Source organism: Saimiri boliviensis, chromosome 8 (genome assembly GCF_048565385.1).
Source record: "Saimiri boliviensis isolate mSaiBol1 chromosome 8, mSaiBol1.pri, whole genome shotgun sequence".
Taxonomy (NCBI): Eukaryota; Metazoa; Chordata; class Mammalia; order Primates; family Cebidae; genus Saimiri; species Saimiri boliviensis.
Window position 1 is genome coordinate 101,239,067 of NC_133456.1, and position 21,442 is coordinate 101,260,508.

The following is a 21,442-nucleotide window of genomic DNA, read 5'->3' on the forward strand; positions in this document are numbered from 1 at the left end:
ATTTTCTCATCTGTAAAATGGGACAATATCTACCTCAGCAGATTCTCACTAGTTATTAAATGAAACAATACATATAAAGGGCTTCACAGTAGAGCCTCCACCTTAAAGGTCGCTGGCAGGCATTATTCTATTTGGTCCTCCTTCAGTTTTTAAAGAGTGATTTGGGAGTTTAGGGTGATATCATAGTTAATTTGAAACAATTAAAGGAAGTTCAATTTATAAAAGGCCAAATCAACATGAAATTTATATTAGGAAATGTTTAGGTCAGAAGGGCATATCCCAAAGGTTCCTGAACCTATCTTAGTGATAGTATAATCGGAAAATGATTAAAAACAGCCAACTGAAGTCTTTTAGTATCTTAAGGGACATACCCCTGCCAACTTTTTCTAATGTAATTAGAGAAATTGGAGATATTCTATCCTGTGACTTTCCCCTAAAGATGGGCTTATAATGAAAATCCTGGTTATATTATTAATTCTCATTAATCTTATCAGAGACATGAAGTCCAATAGTTCTGAAATAAGTCAAACACATTTTAAACTCTATTTTAAGTTTTGTATCGATACAAAACTTAAGTGATCTATACAGACTTGTGATGAAATTGGAGTGGTAAACTTTTCCAAAACACCATATTGGTAATCGATTCAATGTGTATTAGAAAGAAGTATTCAGTGTGGAAAATAAAAGACTTAATGTTCTTTTCAAGAAAGATATATGTACTTCCTTAAAATTAATAAAAACTTAACAGTAGACAATTTCTATTCCATCAGGAAGTGAGAAAGAGTAAAGATAAATCAGTAAAATGATATTAGAAAAACAACTGTGGCTCTATGTGGTTTCCCAATGAGACTTAACAATAATGATGCTTTAGTATTTAGCATTAAAATTAGATATATTAGTATTTTATTTATCTCTAAGACAGAATAGTTAGTAATACTGTGCCTTTTGTACAAGATTGGTGGTGATAAAATTAAATCATGAATACAACTTTTACCAGCTATAGAATGATTTAGAAACAGTGACAGCAATCTTTTTTTTATTCTTCTCTTTTCTTTTTATTATTGTTTCCTCCCCTTTCCTAATTTTACTTTCTAGCTCTTTCTGCTTTTTAACTATTAGAAAACTTTTTAAAATTGCATTTTAGGTTTGGGGGTACATGTGAAGAACATGCAAGATTGTTGCATAGGTACACACATGGCAGTGTGATTTGCTGCCTTCCTCCCCATCACCTATATCTGGCATTTCTCCCCATGCTGTCTCTCCCCAACTCCCCACCCACCGCTGTCCCTCCCCTATTTCCCCCTGACAGACCCCAGTGTGTGATGCCCCTCTCCCTGTGTCCATGTGTTCTCATTGTTCAACACCCGCCAATGAGTGAGAACATGCGGTGTTTGATTTTCTGTTCTTGCGAGTGACAGCAATCTTAAATGACAAACCATTCTGGCCGTAATTCCTTACTTTACTCCTTCTTTTGGAAGATTGAAAACTTTTTCTCTCTTGTGAATAGTATCAGAACCTATGTTTACTTATATTTAAAAGGCTTGTATTCTCTTACAGAAAAATAATATTTACAATTTAATTATTTGGTAGGATTTTACATACAGCATGCCCAAAGATAAGCATCACTTGAGATGGAATTAGCAGTCCACATGCTTGTTTGATGATACCTGGAGGGCTTCTGCAATGTGAGAGTTTATGCTAAAGGCAAAGGTTTTCTTGAGATGGATTGAACTGCTGCTTAAAGATTATTACTATATACTTGTTACATGACTTGCCTCTGTTCCACAAACTTACAAGGTTATATATCTTGTCTAGCTTCTTCCACCAAGAATCAGTTTAACCTTCCACAGAGTAGCAAAGGGTTCTGGGTCAGCTGGGTTTGTTTTCTTTAAGGTGTGCCTGCTCCTGCAGCCCTTGGTCCCCATGGGCAGCTGGCTGTCTGGCTGTCACTCCTGCAAGGCTACCATTTCTGAGCTGTCTCAGTCTTCTCATCTCCAGGTACTTGACTTTCACTTCAAGGAGAGTCTGTGGTGGTTTTGCTTTTCTCTGGTTTATTAACTCCTACCAAGGAGTCTCAAGTCACTGTTGCCTGAGTATAAAAAGCTTGCTGGTAGGCCACTGTGAATCCTCCGACTGCACACGTCTTCGCAGCACTGCAGAATAAAGGTGTCGATTTCACTTCGACTTTCAAAATCTCATATGCTCATATGTTTTTCTAAGATCATTTTACTGATTTATCTTTACTCTTTCTCACTTCCTGATGGAATAGAAATTGTCTACTGGTAAATTTTTAATCATTCCTCTTATTGGCCATGTCTAACCCAGAGCTATTTAAGGAAAGGAATTCTGGAGGATATAGTTCCAGCCTTAGAAGGGAGTGTTGATGCAGCCCAGTTGAGTCAAGACACATCAGGGATGGAGTGAGGATTTAATGAATTGATGCAGAAAAGGATTGCCTGACACCTTGGACGTTCTGCATGAGCATAGGGAACACGTGACAGACATGACTCTTACGAAACAGAAGTGGAAGGATTATAAGGAGAGAACAAGCGAAGATGAAAAGACAATAAAATAAGATAAAAATATGAGCTTATGGTGAATATATGGTGATACAGTAAAGAAATTCAGAGAGATTTTGAAAGGATTCGTATCTTCATCGGAAACAGCAAAGAACAGATTTGGCACTGTAGCAAAATCTGAGGCCAAGTACGGTGGCTCACGCCTGTAATCCCAGTATTTGGGGAGGCCAAGGTGGGTAGATCACTTAAGGTCAGGAGTTTGCGACCAGCCTGGCCAACATGGTAAACCTCGTCTCTACTAAAAATACAAAAACCAGTTGGGCGTGATGACAAGCACCTGTAATCCCAGCTACACAGGAGGCTGAGGCAGGAGTATTGCTGGAACTGGGAGGTGGAGGTTGCAGTGAGCCAAGATTGGGCTGTTGCGCTTCAGCCTGGGCGCCAGAGCAAGACCCCATGTCCAAAAATGGAAAAAAAAAATGTGAAATGGAGTCTGCGTTAGAACTCTCTAGATTTAGTGATGCAAATCTATCTCAACTTAGTGCAAGTGAAACATGGCGATTTTATTGTGTATGTAATTGGCAAATCCAGGCTATCTTCAGGCGTAAGTGGACTAGAGGCTTCCCAGTGTTACCAGGCCTCTCCCTCTCTCTGCATCTCTGGGCTCTGGGCTGTTTATAACATACTTTCAGACAGGTACTTTCTATGTGGATTCAAGGTGACAGCTGGCGTTTCCAAACTTTAATCATCCTCATAGCAACTGATCTCGGAGAAAAGAAAAGCAGCTCTTTCTCCTCCAGCCTCAGATCATTCAAATAACTCTGGCCTTGCTTGGGTTACTTGTCTGTCCAAGTTCATTAATCATGGTTTCCAAACAATTAAGGTATCTGACTGGACAGCCTAAGTCAACAGGAAGGCAGGCTGAGTTTGAGAGCCCCACCAATCACATGCAGTGATGGGGGAGCTGTTTCCAAATGAAAAACAAAAACAAAAACAAAAAAAAACTAGACCGACAAAAAAATTTAACGCATGTCCACTACAAAGGGATTAGATAGGAGAATGACTTAGATACATGGGAAAGAATAAAGAAATAAATTCAGTGAAAAGAAGCCAAGAGGAAGAGATTAAGCATATAAGGTAATAATTCTAAGTGTTTCTATGGAAGAAACAAGAATCGCTATTTTCTGATAAGACTCTATACTGTTATACACTATCAAAAGGAAAAAGTGGTTCATCGTGGGTACAAGATAAATGTATAAAAATAGTGATCATATGATAATTTCTTGCCCAGTGCCAGACATATATGATAAAATGATGAAACTTCATTGAAAGTTATAGTAAAAGATTTAAAGAAATGGAGTAATATACCACCTTCTCCTAGGGAAAGACTGACGTTTTGTTGAGATAACATTTTTCTTTAAGGCATTTTATAGAATCGGGTGCGATGCTCATTAAAATTACAGTTATTTCCTTTGTGGGATTTACCAAAATTATTCTAATGAAAATAAATGAAATAGATGAGTAGTAAGGAAATGAAAATTTAACATATATGATAATTGCTTGAAAATTTTCATACAGTCACATATTGGAAAAATGTATGAGTGAGGCAGTGAACATTAAGTCCTTAATGTAGTACATAATAGTCTAAAACGGAGACCATTATTATTTTATTTTCCTCCCCTCCTCTTCCCTTCTTCCTTCTTCTTTAATCTTTCTTTTTCCTCATTTTTTTCCTCCTCTCTTCTTCTGTTCTTCCTTCTCGTTGTTTGTTCTCTTCTATGCTCTGAGGGCAGAGTAGAGAATAAGACATTAAGGAAAATGATGTAAAATCAATTACTGACCCTCAAGTTCACATCTCTCCTGAGTTGACGATTTCTTCTTTTCTCTGTCCTTATGCAAAACAAAATTCAAAGAGCACCATATTGTCATGAGAAGACTGGAGAGTGAAGTCCACTCCACTGTTCCAATGTGGTTAGCATCTAGGGTTTCAATTTATTAAGGAATGGAAGAAAACATGTATGTATATACACACTTTGACCTCCCAGCCTCTCTTCTGCTGTGTTACTTTTTTATTCTTCCTGAGTTCTGGTGGACGGTGAACTGGGGTAAATAGGTATTGAGAAATGTCAGATGAGCTTCCCTCAAACCTAGTGTTACAGGAAATTGGTCCTGATCCAGATCCCAGGAATTGGTTCTTGGATTTCATGCAAGAAAGAATTCAGGGCGAGTCCATAAAGTGAAAGCAAGTTTGCTAGGAAAGTAAAGGAATAAAAGAACGGCTACTCCATGATTAGAGCAGCCCTGAAGGCTGCTGGTCGCCCACTGTTACGGTTATTTCTTCATTATGTGCTAAAAAGGGGTAGATTATTCATGCCTCCCCTTTTTAGACCCGATAGGGTAAAGGCCTGATGTTGCCCTGGCATTTGTAAACCATGGTGCTGGTGGGAGTGCGGCAGTGAGGATGACCAGAGGTCGCTCTCCTCGCCATCTTGGTTTTGGTGGATTTTGGTCAGCTTCTTTACTGCAAGCTGTTTTATCAGCAAGGTCTTTGTGACCTGTATCTTTTGCCAACCTCCTCTCTCATCCTGTGACTTAAAATGCCTTAACTATCTGGGAATGCAGCCCAGTAGGTTTCAGCCTCATTTTACTGATTCCCTACTCAAGATGGAGTTGGTCTTGTTCAGATGCCTCTGACGCTAGCAATGGGTTAGGTATAGGACAATGAGGCATCTGTGCAGGAAACCATATTGCCATTCCATGTATATTCAGACACCCTTGCAGAAAGTGACATCAGGAGTGTGCCACTCTTGAATGTCCCCCAACATAAATGCCCTTTCCTATGGAATATTCCCAAGAAGTGATATTCTGGAAGATCTGACAAGTGATCAGGCACGGAAGCTTTTTTCTGTGTGGCTCGGTGGTATCCTCTTGTGTGAATTTGCAGTTCATGTCAATCTTAATATTTGTTTTGAGTCACATATGCCAGTCTCTAATTTGCAATTTACATGGATGATGGGGCCCTATTCAAAGTCCTGCTCCTGCCGCCTTTGTACCGTTCACCTCTCTTCATGCAGTCATTAGGCTGAACAGCATATAATTAGGTAACCCACATTAAGCTTAGATTTCTGAAAGGTGGTGGTTCTTTTCCAAAAGTAAGGGTTTCCATTTTTATTCTCATTCTTTTCTAAACAAAAAGACATTTCCCCCCTGTGGTTTTCATATGAATGTAGTAACTTAGAAACAGTTAGTCTTGTAGGTGGGTAATAATTTGGGTTTGTTTTCACCTGAGAGCTGGTTTTTGTTTACACAGCTTGTATTTAACTCAGCCTAGGATGAGATTGATTTACCAACATTTGTGGATGAGTGTGTTGCTTTTGGAAGCCAGTGGAATTGGCCTGTTTAAAAAATCCCTAAAGATTTAAAATCTACCCAACAAAATAAGTCAGATTCCAGCTTATTTTTATGTTTCTTTTACTACCTGTATGCATAAAACCTACCTGAAATGACTTGTTAATGTAAAACTTCTGAAAACATAAATATGGAAGCAAACAGATGTTCCTTTTAAAATTATACTAATTGTGTTTCAGCTGTGTTCACTTGTCAGACAGATTCATGATTATAAATGTAGTTTAAAAAATAGTCTTGGTGGTGAAGCAAATGTAAACTCATGAAAGAGTAAATAGAAGTGTATATAAATGTTTCATTGAAATAAAATAACCTAATGCATAGAGAAACTGTTGAAGTATTAATGCATTGTCACTTCTTACAATTGATCTTATTTTTAAATAGAGTAAGAAAGGGTGAACTTTTTAATTCTGCTAGGTTGAAAGGAAACTAACAAGATATATTAATATTACCCAGAATACTGGTTTATAGCAGTTAACTAGGGAATTCATTAAAATCAGATTTTTGGGACCATCTATCAAAATTCTGTTACAGAGGATTGTGGACCTCAGGAATCTAAATCTTTAATAAGTACCCCTAAATGATGCTATTGCAGAAAAGTTGCAGGTGGCATTAGAAATATTCGTACACAGTGTAATTAATTGTGCATTTTGTACAGATGTCCAGTGATGCATTTTTGTGATCTAACTTTCTATGCTCTGAAAAAATGAAGGTGAATTTTAAGAATGTCCATGACTGTACACTTTGCATTGTGACCTTAATAGAATATATTTTAATTGCCAGCTAGTCCCTGGGGATATTGTGAAAAGAACCACATCTGGCAAATGTTGCTTCAGCTCAAGACAAATCTCAAGAAATAGAGAAATGGGCTCAACAGTGAAACATTGACCATCAGATACTATGCCAATTCAATTGTCTCTCTTTCTGTCATTCAAGTTAATCTAAATGATGAATGTGATTTTAACTACATTTGGCAAAATTTATGTGTTTTTCTTCTTAAATCTCTACTTACTGTACTTTGGCTTTGTGTCTAACACAACATTGAGAATGTTCCTCAGTGTAATTGTTTTTATTTTTGGGAGGCTCAAGGCATTGCAATGATACTTATTGGGTGATAAAGCTATCTGTACCTTAGATCTCCTAGCCACGGGCCTTAAAGAGAACAGCATTTGAAGGGAGAGAAGAGTGTAGCTGAAAGGGGAAATGCTGGAGCTACAGAGCTTCCCCACCCACCATCCCCAAGGAAGTAATATGCAATATTCTTGTGCTTGGGCTTATTTTGCATTTAGTAGGGCTTGAGACTTTGTGATGGGTGGGTTGAAGTTCTTGGTGAGGATATTCTGCTTATGAATATAAATGTACACACTTAGATACAAAGACATGCTCATAAATTGGTAAATATAAAAACTCTTTCAGATTAACTTTGTGTCCTGATCTTAGTCTTATTTTTTAGGTAGCATAAATTCAATTCAAGTTTTGTTTTTTTTTTTGAGATGAACTCCCACTCTGTTACCCAGGCTGGAGTGCAGTGGTGCTATCTCGGCTCACTGCAACCACCTCTGCTTCCTGGGTTCAAGCAATTCTTCTGCCTCGCCTCCTGAGTAGCTAGGATTACAGGTGCCTACCACCATGCCCAGATGATTTTTGTATTTTTAGTAGAGATGGGTTTTTGCCATGTTGGCCAGGCTGGTCTCGAACTCCTTACCTCAGGTGATCTGCCCACTGCAGGCTCCCAAAGTGCTGGGATTACAGATGTGAGCCACCGCCTGGCCCAAATATGGTAATATCAGTGAGACATACGTATAGTATAAAGAATTAATATACCTATACAAATAGATGCACAAAAACAACTTAAGGTCAGTAGGCTCTCTCAGCTAGTATGATGAGAATAAACAATGTTGTGGACACTAAGGCTAGTAGCTATGTGAAATTACTAATGTATTTATTTTTTAACCAAAACTGTCTCTGATCAGATTTCTTACAGGAAAGACATGCAGGACACCCACATGTACAATGCAGAGCTCAACCGACCAGACATCAAGATGGCAACCCAGATCTCTAAGATCATAAGCAACGTAATTTCTCTTTCTTAACCTTGAACAGAAATAATTTCCTACTTTTGTAGGGTGCAAAGCATGGCTTCAGTGGTTGGATGGTTAATTTAATTAGTATAACTAATCAATATAAAAGAGTAAATCTCAATTCCCTCCTCCCAAATTATTCATTTGATTATGCTAATTATTTGAGTATACGCCGCAACAGGCCAGACTCAAATTGGCTGTGGCTAGTGTAATCACACGTTCAGGGAAATAAATACTATTTAGGTATGAATTGACATTCTGATGTCGCAGCCTGAAAGTCAAGGTTATCAGTCATGTGGTTTCATGTAATCTCTCCCTTCATCCTGCTCCAAAGACTTTTTTTGGCCTTGTTTCCACATTGCTGCTGTTAATTGTGCAGGTTCTTTGACCAACACTTACCTTTGTCTACTTCCCACACGGGATAACTGTTTCTTATCTTCTCTAAAGTGCCCACGTTAGTTAATACCACTTGACTTAAACATACTGAAAATCCTGGTTAAAAATGATAATTTAACTTGAACCAAAAATTTTAATAACATGGGCTAAAAATCAGTCATTACTGTATTCAACTGCATGTCAATCAAATACAGCCAGAACAGTTCCCCAGAATAAATGAAACGATAAAAACTACCTATATGGAGAGTACAGGATCTCTGTTCCCCAGAAAATTTCCCTAATATCTTGTTTTAGTATTTATACATAATTATAAAGATGATGATGACTGAATACTTACCCTCAAAATTAGTAATTATTTTACTGCAAAAAGCCGAGTTTATGTAAGCATGGGATGAAATCAATGACTGCTTTAGCAGTCAACATTTTAGTGTTTGATATGTTTTAAGGAATATTTTTTAACGGAATGAGATCTATTATATTTTATTTTGGCTAATGTCAATGTAATTCATCATTGGAGGGTAGAGATACTTAACATTGTCGTATTTATTCATTTTAGGCAGAATACAAGAAAGGACAAGGAATGATGAATAAAGAGCCTGCTGTAATTGGAAGACCAGATTTTGAACATGCCGTAGAAGCTTCTAAACTTTCTAGTCAAGTAAGGCTGTAGTGATGATTCCACAATGACTTTATTCAGAGATTTTGTTTCTGGCAGTGCAGGAAAATATTTTATTTTAGATAATATCTTTAATTGCAAGGATAAACAGAGATAATGTTTCCAAACCTATTTCAGATGTGCTTGCAATAATTATGAATTTCAGTAAGGGAAAAAATTATGTCTAATTTTAAGCATAAAACAAAGTTTTCTTTTCTCCAGGCATAAATCTGAATGTTTTTCAATGAGTTTAGCCATGTGGTCACATTTCACTGGATTTCCAGAAGTCATCAATAATCATACTAAATAATTGTATTTTAATCTGCACACACACACACAAACACACACACAGTTAACTTAGTAATAAAAATATTAATGTTTCCCAATTTTCAAATGCTTTTGTTTAGTCACAAAATATAAAAGGGGAGATGAAAATGAAGAAAACTTTGAAATCTTGTTGAAGAACAAAAAATAAGATCTGAAAAAGTATAAAGGCATTTTATGGTTTTGGCCGAAAGCCTCGATAGATAAAAGTGTCAGTTCTTTCAGAACTATCATATAAATGTCCTGCCACTTCTATTAGAATCCAACAGGTTTCTTAAAAAAAAATTATGGCTAAAATGATCTTAAAGATTGTGTGGAAAGAAAGTATCAGTGAATAGCCTTTAAAAGTATGAAAATGAAGACCAGTGAAGGGAAACTGAAGTTATGAGTAACTATAAGTTAATAGAAAACCGCTGAAATTAAATCAATATGGGATTGGTGTAGTGAGAGATTAAATAATCAGTAGGATAGAATAGGGAGTCCTGAAATAGATTCCAGTATGTATAAGAATGTAATATATTATAAAAGTGTCGATTCAAGTCAGTGGGGAGAAGTTGGATCAGCTAATAAATGGTGCTGACATAACGCGCCTTCCATCATGGGAAGAGCAAAATTGGACCCAAATCTTAAACCATATATAAAAATGAATTCCAGGTGGATTAAAAATGTGAATGCAAACAATAAAATAATTTAAAAATCTTAAAAGAAAATCCAGGAGACTCTGTATACCACATAGGGATAACAAAGTTGTTCTTAAGGCCAGAAATCCAGAAGCTATAATAGATAGGCATATTGATTATATAAAAATGAAAAACTCTCTTAATGAAAAAGGTAATATTTGCAAAGTCAACAATAATGTTAACAAACAGTATTTTTTACACATTTTTAGTAGTTTTTACTTTGAAAATACTCATTTCTCAAGTTGCAGAAGTCTTACTTGAATCACATTTCAAAGTGGAGAGTTGTAAATGTTGAAAAGTATAAAATCTGATTGAAGAACATAAGTCTCAAACGAATGAAAAGACATACTATTCTGCTGATGAAAGAGCCTTGATACTAAATATCATGAAAATGTGTATTATTTCAAAGTTAATGTTAAAAGCTTTATACAATTCCAATCAGGATCCAAAAAAAGGTTTAAAAAATTTAAATGAACTGAATAACTTTAATAAATTAAATAATTCAGAGTTTATACAGAGAAGGATGTATCTGAGAATAGTTTTTTAATACAGAGAAGGATCTATCTGAGAATAGTTTTTTAAAATATAAAAAAAGAGCAGTGGTCTTCAGATATTTGGAAAAGTACTTGTAATGCATTTGATGAGAACATTTTAATATTTTAAATGTAAAATCTGTAATATGCGATATATGTAATAAATAAAAGTTCTTTAAAAGGAATTTATTTTTATATATAGTTTAAGATTTGTTTCCAATTTTGTTTTACCATGAATGGAAAAGATGAACAGTTGAGTAGAAGAAGGGTAAGTGAAATGAATAGATCAGGCATCCCCAAACTACGGCACGCGGGCCGTATGCGGCCCCCTGAGACCATTTATCCGGCCCCCCCACCGCACTTCAGGAAGGGGCACCTCTTTCATTGGTGGTCAGTGAGAGGAGCACAGTATGTGGCGGCCCTCCAACAGTCTGAGGGACAGTGAACTGGCCCGCTGTGTAAAAAGTTTGGGGACGCCTGGAATAGGTAATTCACAGAAGAGCAAACATAACTCACAGAAAAGCAAACATAAATAGCCAATCAACAGGTGAAAAGATGCTCAAATTTATTAGTAGAAAGGGAAATACCAACAAAGTGAAAGCAAAATGTATTGTACACCCACTTACACCCATCACATGCTGTGTCATGTTAGTGTGGAGGAGAAAGACACAGTGTTAGAAAGTTCATGTGTAGGAGGTACATTTTAGCTAATTTGTATTTAAAGGGAGAAGTAAGCTCTGCTCAAGGGGAAAGTCCCAAATAGAGGTTGGAAATGAACATACCAGGGGACAGAAATCTGATGGCAGAGGCTCTAAACAAGAGGATATAGTTGTGCACATAACCAGGAATCTGGGAGGAGTTTAGATACTGCGTGATGATGGATAGGTCAATGTGTATTGACTTCAACTATAAGCCATTGCTTAGAGAACAGAATCGGAATAATGTGTTTATATATACAATATTCCCCATTTAAAAAATCATGACAAAATATTTATAACATAAAATTTACTATGTGAACCATTTTTAAGTGTACAGTGCAGTGGTGTTAAATGCATTTATAATGTGCTACCCTCACTACTGTCCATCTCCAGGACTCATTTCATCCTGTAAAAGTGAAACTCTATAACTTTTAAATAATAACACCCCATCGCCCCCTTCCCAGAATAATGTGTTCTACGAAAAAATAATGATAAAAAGAAAAAGTGATTTCAGAATGCAATCATGGGAAGCATTTTAGGGTTGAATTCCAAAAAGTAAACATCAGAACTACTTTTTGCCATGTTAACTGTAGTCTCTCAGGGAAGAAAGAAGTCATCGCTGAAGATTTTGAGCAAAGATGGATTGTGAAGAAAATACTTAGGGAAGGTTAATGCGGTGACACTGGGCAGAAAAGCCTGGCTCACAAGTGGTGAACATCCCAGAGGCTAGCTGGGCTGTGGCCGTGGTACATAAGGTGATGCGTACCTGAATAGACTCTCTGGCTGTGGGAATGAAAATGAGGCAGAAACAGCTGCTCCCTGGGAGAGGCAGGCATGAGAGATGCTCAAATGCAATTGTGCCTCAAAGTAATTGTCTTACAGTTAATAAGGGACTTTCATTTATAAAGCAAATTTATAACTCAGGAGGCTACTGATGTGTAAGCGATTAGGGACACATGTGGGTAAGACTCTCATGAAAGGGCTGTGACTCTAAGCTCTACATATTCCCAGTAATGCTTGTTGAAGAGGCAGGGGATATGGGCGTCCCTTTCGATTTCCAGTATAGCTACCTGGCCTCTTACAACTTCACCCTTTTTTGGGGAGAAAGCAAATTCTGGAGAAGTGGTATGGTTTGGTCTAGTGATTAAGAAAATGTACCCTGCAGCAGGGCCCTACCTGGGTTAAACTACTAGTTTTGTTGATTGCTGGTAGAGTGACATTGGACAAATTGCTTCGTTTCTCTATTTTTGTTTCCTTATCTGTCAAATGGGGATGACAGCTCCAGTATCTACTTCTCAGGGTTGCTGTGAAGGTTAAATGAGTTGCTGTGAATAAAACACTTAAAGTGGTACCTGGCCCATAGAAACATGACATAATTTCATAGGAATAATTTTACTTTAGATATTCAAAACAGTCTTCTACATTTTTAGGTGAATTCATGCACAGAATGGAGCAGAAGTATGAGCACTGTCTGAGAGAGTCTGCTCTTAAATTCCTTCCACCACAACTCTATTTGAGAGTCCTCAGAAAAAAGTTTTGCGATTTGAGCTTTTATTTTTACATTTCAAATTCAGTCTACAAAAATTCCCCTACTTGATCTCCACTTGGGCTTGAAGGCAGATTTTTTTTTCTTCAATCTCAAATTATTTAGTAACTGAGTAATCAGGTGCTTAAGCAGATTGTAATTTGCAAGTTATATTATAGCTATTGTGTTTATTTTTTCATGTCACGTAAGATGTTATAAGCTGTATAAACTCATCAGAGAAGAGGAAACCTGGGAAAAGGAATAATGGGAATTCTGGAATGAACTCAGTAGATTCCATTTGTATTTTCAGGTATATCAATTATAAAAGAAATTCAGGCAGAAAGTTTAGTTTCTTATTTTAGTTGATAGCATTCAAGTTTTTAGCTTGCTCCTAAACTAATGACAAAGGTGCATAAATACGTAGAAGGCAAATGATTTAGGGATTTAATAAGCAGGGAGATGGGGGTGGATAGAATGCAGGGAGGAAAAGAGCACCGGAGCACCGGAAGCATTGTGATAGGGAAGGCAATGACAAGGCAATGTTCAAGGTATGCAGGGATAAAATCCGTCTGATGAAAAGATGGGAACAGCGAGTGAATGGGCAGGATTCTCATATTTTATCTGTAAACTGAACTCTGTGGGGTTTTACCCAGAGAAGGTAATGGAAACACATACCAAACCCTTCTCATGTTAACTTCTACAATAGCTTTCCTCCCATAGTTGTAAACGTTCCCTTTTTGAAATTTGTAATATACATGAAATTATGGCCAGGTGATTTAAAAAAATCAATAAAAAACTAAAGCAAAAATCTCCAGTGCCAAGATGAAGGGATTGGTACATATGTAATTCAAATGTAAGTACAGTAACTGTTGAATTTATTGACTTAAAAAATTCTAAGAATAATTAATGCATTAATATATCCATTGATCATCTGATCACTTGGAATTTGTCTGCGTGAAGAATAGATTCCTTGTTCAGTTTTATAACCTTAAGGAAGAGCCATGTATTTATAATAAGTAGCATTGTTCTAAAATTGCATTAATACATTGATATGAGTCGGTTTTAATCCTAAAAATCACATTATGAATTGCCATGAAAATGTAGTAATAAGCAGTGGCCTTAAATTGCAAGGGGTATTGATTGGTTTGGAGAATCTGCTGTTCTCCCTTCCTGGCAAGCACTCCCTCCACCAGCCACCTCACATCCAAGTATCAGCTCAAATGTCATGTTCCTGACTTGTTGCTCTCCTCCCCTGTATTCTCTGCTCTTCTTTACAGTTCTTGACACAATCTGTAGGTTGTATCATATATACATATATGTGTGTGTTTTAGAAATCTATTTCACTTCCCACAAGGCAGGCTCTATGGAGACAGGGCTCATAGGCTTTTGATCCACTATTAAGGGAAAACACAGATTGGGCTGCCAATAGATGTATAGAGCCTGATTAAACCGATATTCTCTGGATCATTAACATTTGATGCAAAGTCAGTATGATGTTATTATGCAAGGAACATAAGAGCAGAAATATTATATTGTGTAAAATTAAGACTTAAAGATAGTCTTGATTTTATGGTGAGTTCTATGTAAAAATCTGTTTGTCCTGTCTTCCTTGATAGCTTTTAGTTTAATTTCATCCTAGATAAGCGGTATTGTGTTATTTGCTTACTTTCCTTACTTTCCTTCTTTCTTTTTTGAGACGGAGTCTCGCTCTTGTTGCCCAGGCTGGAGTGCAGTGGCACGATCTTGGCTTACTGAAGCCTCTGCCTCCCAGGTTCAAGCAATTCTCCTGCCTCAGCCTTCCGAGTAGCTGGGACTGCAAGCATGCGCCACCACTCCTAGCTAATTTTTGTATTTTTAGTGGAGATAGGGTTTCACCATGGTGGCCAGGCTGGGTCTCGAACTCCTGACCCCAGGTAATCCATGCACCTTGGCCTCCCAAAGTGTTGAGATTACAAGCATGAGCCGCTGTGCCCAGCCTGCTTTTCATTTTCAGTGATAATTAAGGCACACTTATCAAACTATTTCTTTGCTAAAATGTGTTTATGTGGCTATGATGAAACACCTTCATTCAGGGTCTGCTTTTTTGTGCCTTTGCTGGCTTTTTGCGAGTCTGAGCCACAGGTGATATCAGTGTAAAGTTCTGGGTTTGCGTGTTAGACTTCACACATATCCAGGCGCGGTTATGAGGATCTGGATCTTCATATGAAGATACTCAGATGTAATTTCTCATTTCTTTATATGAGAAGAGGCACACTTGTGAGGATCTACAGTGCTGTCATTGGAGGTAACAGTACCAGTGTTTTCTCCAAGTGTGAGCCTCTGAAAATCTTACTAAATCGCTTATAATTCTTTAAGAAACATCTAGGAGTTTGATCCTATATACTATACAGTATTTTTTTAAAAGATGATATCTCCATGATGTAATTATTATGCATTTTATGCCAGTATCAAAACATCTCATGTACCCCATAAATATATATACCTAGTATGTACCCACAAAGATTAAAAATAAAAAAGTTAATAAAAAAGGTGATAAATATTAGGACCACTAGCCACACTAGTCATAATGTAAATAAAACCAGTCATGTGGAATAACTTCATTTGTTTCCTGAATAATTGATGTAGGTATAAGGAGCAACATTGTGTCTTTAAACCATGGCAAAGTCACTCTAATACCTGTTCCTCCCTTTCTCAAATGATCTTAAAACTGAAAGGGTTATGCTTTGTTCCATGGTTGAATAACAAATTAGAGTTAAGGAAGAGCATTTCCTGCATGTCTCAGAAGATGCAAGCCTGCATGAGGAGGTAGACAGACAGATGCATGAAGTGTAGGTTGAAAATACGGTAGAATGTTCAGTGAGTCTGTATAGTGAGTGAGTGAACATGATGTGACTCACTTCAACTATTTGGTTATCTTCTTAGTTTATTTTACCTGCATTCCTTACAGAAAGAGTGAGGTTAGGAACAATTGAGTGTTGATGTCTGGTCCCTGCATTTTTTTAAATATAATGCAGTTATTTTACTTTGTCGTTAATGAGGGAAACTTGTGTTTTTGTTCCTTAGGCGTCTTGAATCAAATCACTTACTGTAGTGAATGTCGAACAAGACACATTTCACAACACATTGCTTATTATTGCATTTAATATAAGTACGCGAATAACAGAGTGATTATTGTTTCTTAGAAATGCATACATGGGCCCTGACTTCTAGTGGTTCAATTTAAGATTGTTTAACCTGAGCCGGGCGCGGTGGCTCAAGCCTGTAATCCCAGCACTTTGGGAGGCCGAGGTGGGTGGATCACGAGGTCAAGAAATCGAGACCATCCTGGTCAACATGGTGAAACCCCGTCTCTACTAAAAATACCAAAAAAATTAGCTAGGCATGGTGGCGCGTGCCTGTAATCCCAGCTACTCAGGAAGCTGAGGCAGGAGAATTGCCGCAACCCAGGAGGCGGAGGTTGCGGTGAGCCGAGATCGTGCCATTGCACTCCAGCTTGGGCAACAAGAGCGAAACTCCGTCTCAAAAAAAAAAAAAAAAAAAGATTGTTTAACCTTACCGTGTCATGGAAGTGGTACGTATTTAGTAGAAACCGTACTTCAAGTACCCATATAATGATTCTGCTTTTCACTTTCATTACAGCATTCAATAAATTACATGAGATGTTCACCATGTACAAAACAGACTTGGTATTAGGTGATTTTGCCTAGCTGTAGGCTAAGGTAATTGTTTTAAGCATGTTTAAGGTAGGCCAGGCTAAGCTATAATGTTTGGTAGGTTAGGTGTATTTGGTGCTTTTTTTTACTTAAAATATTTTTAACTTATGGTGTGTTTATTGAGATGCAACCCCATCATAAGTTGAGGAGGAGGTGTCTGTATGTTTACTTGGAAGAGCATATGCAAGGTTTAATAACAAGAAAGGAATTTGCCAGTATTATTTTCAAATACTCTAGTGTAATTATAGTGGAAACCTCAGAGTTTGCAAAAACAGTATGATGGGCTCTCTTTGTGCAAAGATCATATAACCTACTTTTGCCATTTAGATAATACAGTGTTAGTGAATCTGGCTGAGTCAGAAGTGTCATTCCAGTGGAAGGCTGTCAAAGAGTCCACCATCTTTGTTGAGCAAATATCCTTTAGGCACCACAAACTTAAGAGAGACAGAACCAGTGACTGAAATATGGTAAAAATGTAGCAGAAGGGTGAAGAGGGCACAAAGAATAAGGCGGTATATTTAGGGAAGGACCAGGTAGGGTGAATCATTGCTTTTGTGCCAGCTGCTGTATAAAGTACTGAAGGAAATCTGAATTTATTTCATCCATAATTTTGTTCTTGATTTAAAGACATAAAACCATAAAAAAATCAGTTTGTTGTTTTAAGAGGTCTTTCCAATTACTTAAAATAAATTTATAAGGTGTTGTGAATGTCAGAAAGTTGTTATTATCAAATGAAACCACAACAGAAAATATTTCCTGTAAACCATCTCAAAATATTTCCCAAATGCTGTATTCCCAACAAGATTTTCTCTGGCTCTCTCTCATGGGTACCAGACATGTGTCCCTGAAGAAGACCATCACTCTATGTATCCCTGATTAAAATACATGATGAGAGCCATCCCAAATTGCTTTTTAATAAAGCCTTCTGCAAGGCGGAGCCTTTAGATGTATGAATAAAGGTGCATTATCAGAATATTGTAAGAAAAAACTGTAAAAATTATAACATGAGAAAAGTTTATAAGAGAACAAAAAAATATGAGAGAACTAAAGAGCTTGCTTTGACCTGTAAAATCAATACACCTTTTCCTGGCTACAGTAAGTTAAAGGGAGTGTGGCATGTGAGTAGCTAGAGGTTTTTTCTTTTCTTTTCTTTTCTTTTTTAGTGGACTCATGTTTATATTCTAATTAGTTATAATATGAATTCACATATTTCTCAATATATGGAAAAATATATCAACTTACCAAATAAATTGATAATCCTTTTTTGGTTATTCTAAGAGTCCTTTAAAAAGAGAAAAGCAATTTAGAGTGAATATTGGAGTTGGTTTTCTTGCTGAATAAATTGTAGAGTTAAAGTAGAGAAAGTTTTAAATTGACATTAAATAGACCCAGGACATTTCAGAAAATGCAATTCCTAAAATTAAATGTTTGAGCAAATGAAGTATAGGAAATGTTGAGGAAAAACCGTGGTACACACCATGCTCTTTATTTGAAATCATTCCCTTAGGAAAATATATATGTAAATTCTGGGGCCTAGAATCTATTTTTTAAATGTGGTAGACCTTAAGACATTTGTGGTCTAGGTTTCTAACTGATCAGAGATTACAGAAATGCAGAAATGAAAACTGACATTTAAAAATCTTGATATTTTAGTGCATAATTCTCATTAATAGGATTTGAGTTCATGCCTAATTGCATTTGTGATTAATGTACAAGTAGAGCTTTTTTTTTTTTTTTAATAACTTTTATGCGTAATTAAGCTTTATAGAGGGGGTTGGATACCAGGAATGTAAACTTTGCAACCATTCATTTTTAAGATTGCTTTTATTTTATCTACATGAAAATCAAATGTGTTAAACTTTTAAATGTAAAGATACATGTACTATTTGTCTTTTCTTTTGTGACAGGTTAAATACAAAGAAAAATTTGAAAATGAAATGAAGGATAAGAAACATCATTACAATCCCCTTGAAAGTGCTGCTTTTAGGCAGAATCAGCTTGCTGCTACATTGGCAAGCAATGTAAGTTATAATTCACAGAAAGTTATTTTCAATATCTTTTGATTCTTTTTTTTTTTTTTTAAGAATCAACTGTGTTGTAATTACCAATACTTAATCAAAATAATGTAGCTTCCAGGCAATTTGTAGTTGAACTGAAGCATATTTTTCTAAAGCTTTTTCTGAGAAAAATACATTATTGTAATTAATTTTTAATGGTTACTGATTACTAATTAGTTAATAAGTAGGAATAATATTGCAAATGAAGTTATTATTTCTGCTCAAGAGTAGAAATAGATTATAGAATTTTACAGAGAAGTGGTCTGTATTACCACAAATTAGTGGTTAGGACAATAGTTACCTCATGTAATTATGGTGATGAAATTGAGTTTATTGTAAAGTACTGCCTGGTACATGGTAATTTATCGTATAAAGAAATTTTTAGAAAGTTTACTTGTAGTGGCTTATAGTTTATTTTTTATCCCTTATGTAAATGCTGTAAAATAATTCCTTATATGATTTGTTTTCATTCCATGTTTTTAAAAATAAAAATAATTTTACAAGAAATAATTTTTAAAAATCTTTTAAGAATTTTGTTTTATACTCTGTCTTGTATAAAAACAGCAACATCAAAAAATTGATTAGTTTGCTATAGTTGAAAATAATTTAGATTTGCTTTTCAAGTATAAAAATTATGTATTACTGATCTGTCACTTTGTTAGATAATTTAAACCCTTCAACTCCCATTGGCTCTTTGGGCCTTGGTTTATCTTGCTTTAATTAATGTTTATAAGGTATTACTATTTGTATTCAACAACCAGCTTTTGTTCGTTTCTAGCAATTGAAGTGGGTGTTTCTGCCTTTTGTGATCACTGGGAATAGCAGAATGATTTCTCTTTTTCATTTGATTATTCTGCATGTGTGTACAAACATAAAGGAAATAGAGATGAAATATACTTAAAAGAAGCTAGAGCATAGTGCTGAAAGCTAAAGGTTTGGAGTCAAAGTGCTTAGATTTAAATCCTGTTTCATCACATACTACTATGTCTTTGTCTTTCTGTGCCTCCGTTTTCTTATCTTTAAAATGGGGCTACTTAAAGTACCTACTTAATAAAGAGGTTATTGTTGAGATTCAATACTTAATACATATAAAGGGTTTTAGAAAAGTGGCACATAGTGTGATTGCTATCAATGTTATATTATTACTAGCATTGTATTTTCAGAAAGTTGCTTTAAAAAAGTCTGTGTGGATAAGAGGGAAAACATTGAAATCCTAAGATCTCCACAAAGCATAATTGAAATACTGTAGTAATTTCTAAAGAATAAAGTGGGCTATTCTCTTTATTTTTTGAAACCAGAGTAACTGTGAAAATTGCTTTATTCTGTTAACATCACCGTTTCTGAATATGTAAACAACAAAAGGAATTATTCAAGTATTTTCAAGCCCATATAGAAATAACTTCTAAAAACTCATTCAGTAGTAAATCAGCACCATCTAGTGGCTTTTTGTAAATTCGCCTGTCAATTTACCAGTAAATAATACTACTTGTATGAAAAATGCAGTAATGCAAAAGCGTAATGCAAAAGCGTATTTTCTTATCTTAGATGGTATTTTGTTCCATGTTATTTTCATAGGTGAAATACAAGAAAGACATTCAAAATATTCATGATCCAGTTTCAGATCTCCCAAATTTGTTGTTTTTGGACCACGTTTTGAAAGCCAGCAAAATGCTCAGTGGTGTAAGTGGGTCATCTAATGGTAACTGTAGACACCTCATGGCTCCAAGAAGCCAACATGCCTGCAGCGTTCATGTGTTCACCTGCTTCCTTAGAGGGCCTGTGCCTCACTCCTCCCTCAATAACTAACTCATTGAAAAATAGTTCTGTGCTTGCAGAAATCGCACCAGAGCTGTCACTTTACAAAGGAGGTTCTTGGTAGCTCTCCAGTATCTGCTGTGTACAACTGTATTTGAAAGTGTTTGCCCAAGTGGTCTTTCTATTGTTCTTTCCTCTTCATCTTCTGTGTTAGTTTAAAGCCACTTGAAGTTCAGGCTCTCAAGTCAGGGATATTTTATTTTATGCGGGTCAGACCAGAGTGTCTTGTATTTAGTATGTCTTTAGTAGCATGAAAAATTGTCTTAGTCTAAACTGTATTTTCTCTGAAAATAATTCCTAATGGCATTTATATTACATTGACACATTGCTTTTAGTCTTGTCACGGTTTCCATGTTCTCAGTCAAGGTAACCAGGAGAGAAGGGTGAGTTCTTCTTCATGTCTTGATGAAAATATTTGGGCGCACTGCCCACATGGTCAGTCCTGTGGGACTCTCCATTATTCTGGATGCTGTTTCAACCCATAGTACATCAGGACCCTGACTTCGCAGGCTCTTGTAACTGATAACCCTGGGTCACATGTGCCTCCACTTTGTACTTCTCAGGATGCCCCATGGTGGCAATGAGCTTTTATTTGACCATAAATTATTTTCATGCCCATTTTAATAATCACAATCTCACTCAAAATTATTCATAATTTATTGAGTATCTGCTTTGGGCCAGACATAGGTCAGATGCAGAAATATATGTTGGATGAGGCATGAAAAAAAATGAAGAAAGTTGTCTTCACTTGATGTGCCTGGACTTAAAACTCTATAGGCAAAACTTGGTTTCTAGACAGTTAAATAATGAGATACACCTTCAGGTCATTTTTAGAAATAATCTATACTTGGCTTTAGTGCTTTGAAATGTTATGTTTATTATTTTGTAAGCCTCCTTTCTGCAATACCACTGCCACTGTCTTCCTTCCTTAATGCTATTATGCATGCAAGTAATTCATACAGAGTTTTTTAAAGTTTATTTTTTGCTGGGCACGGTGGCTCACACCTGAAATCCCAGCACTTTGGGAGGCCGAGGCAAGCA

At 36.2% G+C, this 21,442-nt stretch overlaps 1 protein-coding gene across 14 annotated transcripts in view; it reads left to right on the forward strand.

The window, feature by feature from the left end:
- The window catches only part of NEBL (nebulette), a 380,100-nt gene that overhangs the window by 284,862 nt on the left and 73,796 nt on the right, over positions 1 to 21,442 (forward strand). For 11 of the 14 annotated variants that reach the window (XM_074404950.1, XM_074404951.1, XM_074404949.1 and 8 more), the window contains 4 exons: positions 7,898 to 7,999; positions 8,958 to 9,059; positions 18,437 to 18,550; positions 20,162 to 20,266. The exons of 2 other annotated variants lie outside the window; for them this stretch is intronic. In XM_074404950.1, coding sequence (XP_074261051.1) covers positions 7,898 to 7,999; positions 8,958 to 9,059; positions 18,437 to 18,550; positions 20,162 to 20,266 — 423 coding nt within the window. The remainder of the gene's footprint in view (positions 1 to 7,897; positions 8,000 to 8,957; positions 9,060 to 18,436; positions 18,551 to 20,161; positions 20,267 to 21,442) is intronic. One more of the 14 variants, XM_074404956.1, reaches the window with a different exon arrangement.